This window comes from Vicia villosa, unplaced genomic scaffold, assembly GCF_029867415.1.
Source record: "Vicia villosa cultivar HV-30 ecotype Madison, WI unplaced genomic scaffold, Vvil1.0 ctg.003412F_1_1, whole genome shotgun sequence".
Taxonomy (NCBI): Eukaryota; Viridiplantae; Streptophyta; class Magnoliopsida; order Fabales; family Fabaceae; genus Vicia; species Vicia villosa.
The window spans coordinates 102,903-112,955 of record NW_026706199.1 but is presented as its reverse complement, the minus strand read 5'-3'; the positions used below and the strand labels follow the sequence as shown (position 1 = coordinate 112,955).

General features: G+C 32.8%; 1 protein-coding gene across 1 annotated transcript; it reads right to left on the bottom strand.

Annotated features, from left to right (window-relative positions):
* Positions 1-616: 616 nt before the first annotated feature.
* On the bottom strand, positions 617-2,989 carry LOC131640940 (GDSL esterase/lipase At1g29670-like). Its single transcript, XM_058911291.1, has 5 exons — positions 2,548-2,989; positions 1,931-2,058; positions 1,556-1,801; positions 1,183-1,420; positions 617-1,078 (listed from the first exon to the last, which is right to left on the bottom strand). The coding sequence occupies exons 1-5, from the start codon at positions 2,798-2,800 to the stop codon at positions 849-851; spliced, it is 1,095 nt and encodes a 364-aa protein (XP_058767274.1). The 5' UTR covers positions 2,801-2,989; the 3' UTR covers positions 617-848.
* Between the last annotated feature and the right edge of the window lie 7,064 nt (positions 2,990-10,053).

Genomic DNA, 10,053 nt, shown 5'->3' with positions numbered 1-10,053 from the left:
TAATTAAGCGATGTGAGACTTTCTCTATATGTATATTTCCAATCAACCTCGTCCTACTTTTTGCACAATAAATATTGCAATAAGTACATAAAAAAATAGTTCTAGATACTGTAATGGAGGGCTTTGATACGGTAATTCTAGATCCTATGATCTCTAGCCGGAATTTTCTTTGTAGAGTGGAGTTGGCTTTTATGGTTTTATCTCTCTAGGAGTTTTATTTGTTCAAATTGTTGACATTGTTTAATAAATTTTATTTGTACATTTTTTTTCCTGTTTAACTTCTTTTTTTTGTCTACGTCGTTCTTGTTAATAGGCTCTTATTTGGTTTTGTCGGACTGATATGTCTATTCTGCTTTAATGATTTCTTCCTTTCTAACAAAATAAAAGAAAATAAATGGAGTACGAATAAACTCAAATCTTTTTAATATTCATTATAATATTTAGCAAGAACTAATTTTTACACTACAGACATTGCAATAAATATAGAAAATTGTGCAATGGAGAACTTTTAAAGGTCTTGTTTGAGTTTATTAGTTTTGAGGGGTTGAAGTTCTTTTGTTTTTTTTTTTGTCTATGCTAGGCACTCCTTCTTCTGGTTTATAGGCATAAAAGAAACTAAATAGAATACGAATAGCTCAAATTATTTAACATTAATTATAACATTTAGCAAGAACCAATTTTTAGATGGATCAAACTAAGCCACAAAGGCAACACGAAGGATCAGAACATCAATCGTAATTTATTATACTCAATATTTGATTGCTTATTGCTTACACTTAATAAAGTGAGCTTATATTTTGGTAACGCAAACAAATTGAGTTTATTTTAGGATTCTGTTGTATCTTGTACTATTTATAAAGTTGGAGTTGAGTGAGACGTTTAATATCCAATGGAAAAGCTATCTTTGGATTATTATTACTATCGTACGAAGCTGTTGCAGTGATCTTGTTAGCAGCTTCTGTTGGATGAATACCATCATAATAAATGTACTCTGTTCTATTCGGGCATGGTGTTGAGCCACGAATACAAAGACCATCAGAATTCATTGGACAACAAGATGTATTCAAATTGGTAAAACCTAAAATCCAGAAGAACATATGGCATTAACAGATGATAATTAAGAACGTGAACCATAAACAATATTAATTTAGAATATAAGTTTAATTTAGCTGAAATATTTACCATGTGAACGGTCTACTCTGATAGCAGTAGTATTTATAAAAATAGTTTTGGAATCAGGATGTTCGGTATTGAGTCGATTTACTAGAGATCTAAGCTTGCGACTAAATATTGCTTCAATATCATTTAACTTTTCAACACATGATCCATTCACAGAACTATTAGCGAGGATCATTGGAGTGCAACCGATCTTTCCAAGCCCAACTGCCACAAATTTTTTTGCCCCATAATTATACAAAGCCTGTCAACCAAAAACAACAAATTTATATTCTATGAAAAATAAATTTTAACTTCAAAATACTCCTATCTAATATAAAACACTTCATATAGTATTTTATAACTAGCTATTAAAACTAATTTATATATTTGTGTGTACCTTTCCATAAACAGAATATTGGTCAATAAGAACTTTGACATACTCTTCGGGGTTGTACATGCGACTTGTATTATAGAGATCGGGTTGAAAATAATTTAATGCATAATCATTGGTGCCTATATAAATATAATACAGGCACTTTTTTAGATATTGTTTGGCATTTTCTTTACTTCCAAGCTTTACAGCAATTTGAGTAACAATAGTTTTGTGATTTTCAATCTGCTGTCCAAAGTCAATATTAGTAACCTGCACATATTAAGTTAAACTAATTTTGTTAGGTTTAATATTATTAATAATTCAAACTTTAAATAAATTAAAGACATTAATTATTTGTATGGAGCTGAGGGAATAAAGATGGATAAATAGATGCAATACCGTTGTACGTTTTCCAGTTTCATTACGAATTCCAGAAGAAGCTGATGCATAATTAACACCTTTCATTATATCAAAGCCAGTAGTATTTGCAAACGGTGGGATGAAACTGTCAAATCCAAGTAGTTCACCTGCAACATTTAACTATTAGCATCTGTGATGAGTTTAAAAGATTCATATAAGTCTTCCAATATTTATAGGCCTCACTGTCAATTATTTACAGGTATATTATGTTTGAAATTTTAAAATATTAAATTGATTTAGTTACAGTATACATATTCATATCATTAATTTTAGAAATACAAATTAAATATTTTATCAATCATAATGTGCATTTAAATGTACAGTAAACTACTTTGTATGAACTTAAAAAAAAAGGAAAAAAAAATATATATACTAGTACGGACCAAAATCAAACAAGTAAAATTATTGAGATTGAAACCAAAAAAAAAAAACGAAATATATCAGTTGGGATGAAATACAAATTTAAACTATTTTAAATATAATAATGAAAATATTTTTTAAACCTGACCTGGAATATTAATTGCACATGAAGTATTAAGCCAACAATTCATATCTCTTAAAAACAAAAGGTTCTTAATGATGCAAATAATTATTACCAATTATGTCAATTTGTGTTTTCCCATTGGTAAATCTTCCAGTTGGGCCTTTGGGAAAGTCAATGCCATATGGCTTGTAATCAGCTTTTGCAGTTGTTGGGATATAGTTGTTATTTCCACTGTCAGAGAACGAGTCTCCAAATATAAAAAGACAAGGCACTTGAGATGAATTTCCATTGACACAGTGTTGCATGAAGCATGCAATCAAGAGACAAAGATGGTAAACAAACCAGAATTTAGTTTCAAATGCCATTTCACTAGGTATGCAAATAGTTATGATATAAGAAAACAAGAAGGAGGGTGTATATATAGGTTATTTGCTGCCAAAATTGTCAAAACATTTAACTAAAAAAGGATCGATGAAGTATATGACAAGTTAAGTAATTTAAAATGTCCAACAAAATATCAATGAAGGACCACAATTAATTTTGAGGATGAATTTAATGAAAGGAAAGTTAGTTGAGATGAAGATTTTATCAAAGAATTTCTCCTACATTGAGAAGCTATGGTTTTTGAATCAATGTTCTTCTCTTATAATTATTTTGATCATGCACGGGTATCACTAAATTATTTTAAAATAGCTTTGAAATAGTTTATATAAAAGAGCACCCCCTAACATTATAAGTAGGTTTAGTAAAAATGATTTAGGTTAAATTTTAATATGAAATCAGAGCTTATCGATCAAATCATAAACGCCTATTCTTAATAACCATGAACCAAGTCTAAAAAGTAATGAGTGTATTGAAAAGATTTAAAATCTTACATTAGCGGATTTTATAAGAATGAGTAATATCAAACTCTAAATTAATACACTTTGATACCATTTACATTAGACACATGTGTGACTTCCTAGCACCAAACCAAAGGCAATAGATCAATAAACACACCCAGCGTGTATTTTAGATTGGTATTCCTTTCCAAAAGGGTATAGCGGCTTAAATTCTTGCTTGCTAATTAAATGGCGTATTTTTAAGATTAACCAATTAAAAGGTAACATAAATAATTACTTGATTTGTAGTACAAAAAAGTCAAAACAAAAATTATAAGAGGACCACAAGTTATTTAATTTTTACAAGTATAATCATGGGATCTTGAAAGAATAGTTGTGGTTGCTACCTGCAATAAATAAACAAATAACGTGGAACTAAGGTGTTCTCTAATTTGGAAGGACTTTTAGATCAAAATAAATTCAAAATAGAGTTAAAGTTATAGGTGGTTTAATATGATTATGATGACTGATTTTAATAAACATACTCCATTGTATTGCATAATTTGGATTTTTAATTCTATATAAAATTAAAAATTGTAGGAAATTATATTATTATTATTATTATTATTATTATTATTATTATTATTATTATTATTATTATTATTATGTCTCCTTTGTGAAACCATTAACTTTGTAACACCAACAATATCAGTTTTGATTTCAAAATGTTAGAGAGAGAAGCTCCTCCTTCTCACGTTACGACTGATGGATGGAGTAAGGTTGCAAAGAAGTTTGGAGGCAAGAGGCTTGCAGGGGTTTGGGGTATAGCGGACGAAGATAGTAAGAGAGCAATCGGCGTGGATGTTACTTCTTTTTTCATCACTGAGTTTGGCAACATTTAGAAGGCGAAGAATCTGTTCTTCGAGTCGAAGGAGTTTGGGGAGTTTGTCGAGGTGGTTATTCCCCCAGAAGGGATAGAAGAGGGAGGAGATATGATTTTGCCCGTTTTGCCAATGTGGTGGATGAGAAGCTCCTGGCTATCAAGCTCGATAGCATTGTTCTTGAAGGTAGGAAATTGTTTGCAAATCTGCCAAGATTCCAGAGACCTGTTAAGGATATCAGCAAGGAAACAAACTGAGGGGATAATCGGAGGGTAGCGAATGATAGTTACAAGGGTGATGGGGTTCAAGGTAGGCGCGATAAAGGTTGGTTTGATAACCGATCCTTCGCTGAGGTTATTTCGAATAGGAAGATAATGTCCTTTGAGAAAGGAGAATCCTCAACGGCTAAAACTTTCAAGATGTCTTCGGATGATGAGGATCTTATCAAATATGGGAGGGCATTTACAGGTGTTTTGAAAGATTCGGGTATGGCTTCTGAGATAAAGAAACTCTTCCTTGAGGAGGGTATATTCACCATCAGAGTCACAATGCTGGGTCCTAACCTTTGCATTCTTGAAGATCTCGTTTTAGGTGAGGTGGAGATTTTCATTGAGGAACGTAGAAGTTGGTGGGAGCAATGGTTCAATAGCATCAAAGCGTGGGAACCCAACAATGTCGATTCAGAAAAATATGTTTGGCTTTTGATTTCGGGCATTCCATGTCACGCATGGGGTTTCAAGTTGTTAAAGGTTATCTCTGATTCTTATGGCTCGTACATTAAATGCGATGAACAAACCCTATCTCGTGTTCGGATGGATGCTGCGAGGATCCTTATTAAATCAAATCAACAGGTTTTGATTAATGAGGCTATATGTGTGTTCGTGGACGGTGTTTCTTTCAGATTATTTGTGAAAGAAGATCCCTCCAATTTGAAGGTTCCAGATGCGGTGTGTTCTTCCAGGGAGGAGGAGGGAACGAACTTTCTTTCATCTCCGGCGGAGGGTTTCTCAGAAGGGGAGGAAGGTGGAAAGGTAAGGGTTTTTCTCGATGTGCCTTTGTCTAAAAAGTCTACGAAGATTGAGTCACGAGATTGATCACATTGAATCGCACCATATAATTGACTCGATTTGCACATGTTTTTTTTAAGGTTATTTTCCTGTGTTATGTTGGTTCTTGACTCGTTTTGTAGATATTGGAAATAGAATCTTAAAAGATTTAAAATCTCACATTAGTGCTTTTATAAGAATGAGTAATATCAAACTCTAAATTAACACACTTTGATACCATTTACATTAGACACATGTGTGACTTCCTAGCACCAAACCAAAGGCAATAGATCTTTCATATAGAGTCCAAATAAACACACAGCTTGTATTTTAGATTGGTATTCCTTTCCAAAAGGGTATAGCGGCATAAATTCTTGCTCGCTAATTAAATGGCGTATTTTTAAGATTAACCAATAAAAAGGTAACATAAATAATTACTTGATTTGTAGTACAAAAAAGTCAAAACAAAAATTATAAGAGGACCACAAGTTATTTAATCTTAACACGTATAATCATGGGATCTTGAAAGAATAGTTGTGGTTGCTACCAGCAATAAATAAACAAATAACGTGGAACTAAGGTGTTCTCTAATTTAGAAGGACTTTTAGATCAAAATAAATTCAAAATAGATTTAAAGTTATAGGTGGTTTAATATGATTAGGATGACGGATTTTAATAAACATACTGCAATCCAATTTTGTATGGCATAATTTGGATTTTTAATTCTATATAAAATTAAAATTGTAGGAAATTATATTATTATTATTATTATTATTATTATTATTTATTTATTATTATTATTATTATTATTATTATTATTATTATTTATTATTATTATTATTATTATTATTATTATTATTATTATTATTATTATGTCTCCTCTGTGAAACCATTAACTTCGTAACACCAACAATATCGGTACTAATTTCAAAATGTTAGAGGGAGAAGCTCCTCCTTCTCACATTACGGTTGATGGATGGAGTAAGGTTGCAAAGAAGTTTGGAGACAAGAGGGTAGCGGGGGTTTGAGATATAGCGGACGGAGGTAGGAAGAGAGCAATCAGCGTGGATGTTACTTCTATCTTCATCACTGAGTTTGGCGACATTTGGAAGGCGAAGGATCTGTTCTTTGAGTTGAAGGAGTTTGGAGAGTTTGTCGAGATGGTTATTCTCTCATAAGGGATAGAAGAGGGAGGAGATATGGTTTTTCCCGTTTTACCAATGTGGTGGATGAGAAGCTACTGGCTATCAAGCTCGATAGCATTGTTCTTGAAGGTAGGAAATTGTTTGCAAATCTGCCAAGATTCCAGAAACTTGTTAAAGACATCAGCAAGGAAAGGAAACAAATTGAGGGAATAATCAGAGGGTAGCGAATGATAGTTACAAGGTGATGGGGTTTAAGGTAGGCGCGATAAAGGTGATGGACATCAATGAAGGACCACAATTAATTTTAATTTTGAAACTGGTGACACATTTTATGTTATATAATTTTGATGGAACTAAGATTTGAATGGGGTAGTTCCCTTCCAACAACAGGAGGTTGATGTTGACAATGAATTTGTTTGAAAGAGATATTAGTTAAGATGAAGATTTTATCAAGAGGTTTCTCTTGCATAGAGAAGATATGGTTGTTACATTAATGATACTTTCTCTAATATTTGTGAGATCCAAATCATGAATTTCTTAAATATTGATCATGCACCGGTCCGGTATCACCAAAATATTTTAAATTGTTTAAATAGAGTATTGAGGCGAAGGTTTTGTGAAGGTTTTGCAGAGTTTGGCTATATATATATATATATATATATATATATATATATATATATATATATATATATATATATATATATATATATATATATATATATATATATTAATATGGTATCAGAATCCGTCAATCAAATCATAGATGTCCACTGTTAATATTCTTGCACCAAACCTTAAATAGTGATAGGCGTGGAGGGGTCTATTGAGAAGATCTAAAATTTGATATTAATCGGAGATATAGTTTTGAAACAAATTATATTAAGAACTCCCTCACATACAATTAGTTCTATGAGGGCGAGTAAAGTCAAACATTCATACCATTTGTCTTAGACACCTATGACTTTCTAGTACTAAACTAAAAACAATAGATCTTTCATAAAAAATCCAAATAATCACACGCGTTTTTAAGATTGTATTTCCATCAAAAAAGGAACACCGACATAAATTCTTGCGCGTCACAAGTGTTTTTAAGAATGTATTCCTATCCAAAAGGGTATAGTGACATAAGTTTTTGCTCGCCACTTTAATGACTTGTTTTGAAGATTAGCCAATATCAAGGTAACATAAATAATTACTTGATTTCTAATAAAAAAGTCAAAACAAACATTATAAGAGGACCACATAAATAATTACCTAATTTCTAATAATAAACAAACAGAAAATACATCAAACCCAAAAAATACATTAAAATTCAAAAACTATATATTACGTCAAAATCAAAATGATACAAAATAAAATACAATTTGCATATCATATCAAATAATATTCTTAGCAAAAGATATGTGGAATGTACTCGAAGCTTTCAAATCTAATTCCTCCCACTTTTCGTTGTTGAAGTTGAAAATATTTCCTTTTAACGTCTTCTGTAATCCTAAATGTATCGAAACATGTCTGACTTAAATTTTCAACTAGTCAAAATTGATTCTTCCATCGAAATTTTCTAAGTTAATCTTCATTGCACCTTAAAAACATGAAATTGCAGCCAAAACCTTTCCTGCAGCAAAAATGTTTCCCAACCAACACGAGTATACAAGTTTTTTTCTGATGTGCAAGATTAGACAAAACTGTAACCACAAAAAATACTAAAAATTTACACGCAACCAAACCAAGGCTCTTGACACTAATTGTTAGGAAAAACAAATGCATAGAAAAGAAGATCACTAGAATATTTTTCTTCCTTAACAACAATTGGAAAATAGTGTGTTCTCGGGAATCTTGTTTCGAGTAATCAAACGACTTTTGTTCCCGGTAGAAGTATTTTGGATGGTGTTCTTGTTGTGAATGAGGTGATGGATTATGCAAAGAGGGAGAAAAGAAGTTGTGTGATTCTTAAGGTTGACTTAGAAAAGGCCTATGACCATGTGAGTTGGAATTTCGTGAGATTTGTTTTAGGGCGGATGGGGTTTGGAGCAAGATGGGTGAGATAAATGGAAAGTTGCATTTTCACCAATAGTATGTCCGTCCTTGTCAATGGTAGTCCACGAAAGAATTTAAGGTTGAGAAGGGTTTTCGTCAAGGGGATCCGTTGTCTCCTTTTTTATTTGTTTTGGTTATGGAGGTGCTTACGGCACTTATGAGAAAGGCAAAAGAAATATGAGATTTTCGGAGCTTTAAGGTAGGTGTCAACGAGGAGGTTGATTTACTCCAATTCGCGGATGACACATTTTATTATTTCGAAGGGTGATACAGCAAATTTTTGGAGTATGAAAGCCATTCTTAGAGGATTTGAGTTAATGTCGGGTTTGGGTATAAATTTCCTTAAGAGTAACATCTTTGGAATCAATGTTGGTGATTGGTTTCTTGAAGCGGCTTCTAGTTTTATCTCGTGTAAGGTGGGAAGTCTTCCGTTCAAGTATTTAGGCGTTAAAGTGGGTGGTAGTCCTAGAAGTACTTCAATGTGGAAAGATTTAATTGTGTTCATTAGGAAAAGATTAGCCGTTTGGAGAGGTAAGAATCTTTCTTTAGCGGGGCGTGTGGTTTTGATCAACGCAGTGCTTAATGCTATTCCTATTTACTCTCTATCCTTTTACAAAGCTCCGACGAAGATGTTAAATGAGATTCGGGCGATTCAAAGTAATTTTCTTTGGAGTGGTGGTGATGTGAGAAAGTCAATCCATTGGGTGTGTTGGGATACCGTTTGTAAAACTAAAGAGGAAGGTGGTTTAGGAATTAAAAATGTGGAAATTATGAATGTGGCTCTTATAAGTAAGTGGAAATGGAGGATTTTAAACGAGAATGATGCGGTTTGGAGTGGTGTTCTTAAAGCTAGATACGGCAAGGTGAAGCTTAAGGTTCTAGTAGGTGATGTTGCGGTGGTGGGACCGAAGGATTCTATATGGTTGAGAGACGTTTTGGTATCGGATAACTATGAGAGACTTCTTGTCAATCACTTTCGCGGGCGGTAAAGTGTAGTGTAGGAAACGGAGAAGACATTCCGATTTGGTACGCTTGTTGGCTAGATCAATAACCTATTATGGAGGCTTTTCCGGAACTATTTCAGGTGGCGAAGGACTATTTAATTTCCATGGCTGATGTGGGGTTTTTTGGCGAGGACGGATGGAATTGGAACATACAGCTGCTGCTGCCAGCAGATTACAGCGGCCTGCTGCCAGCGTACAGTAATGGAATTTTTTTCTGGTGCAGGATTTATCTGATCTGCTGCAGCAGCGCCTTCTGCAAGTGGATGAGCGGGATTCTTTCTCGTGGATGGAGAATTCTTCGGGAGTCTTTAGCGTAAAGTCTTGCTCTTATTTGGTTTTGTCGGACTGATATGTCTATTATGCTTTAATGATTTCTTCCTTTCTAACAAAATAAAAGAAAATAAATAGAGTACGAATAAACGCAAATCTATTTAATATTCATTATAATGTTTAGCAAGAACTAATTTTTACACTACAGACATTCCAATAAATATAGAAAGTTGTGCAATAGAGAACTTTTAAGGTCTTGTTTGAGTTTATTAGTTTTGAGGGGTTTGTTCTATGAGTATTTTCTTTGTACTTTTTTATCTGTTGAAGTTCTTTTGTTTTTTTTTGTCTATGCTAGGCACTCCTTCTTCTGGTTTATAGGCATAAAAGAAAATAAAGAGAATACGAATAGCTCAA

What these genes read in the sequence shown, in the direction of transcription:
- LOC131640940 (XM_058911291.1), bottom strand. Translation starts at nt 2,800, where the DNA reads ATGGCATTTGAAACTAAATTCTGGTTTGTTTACCATCTTTGTCTCTTG. An exon ending in AACACAAATTGACATAATTG is followed by an intron (nt 2,059 to 2,547) that starts GTAATAATTATT and finishes TAAATGTTGCAG; the next exon opens with GTGAACTACTTGGATTTGAC. An exon ending in CAGAGTAGACCGTTCACATG is followed by an intron (nt 1,079 to 1,182) that starts GTAAATATTTCA and finishes TCTGGATTTTAG; the next exon opens with GTTTTACCAATTTGAATACA.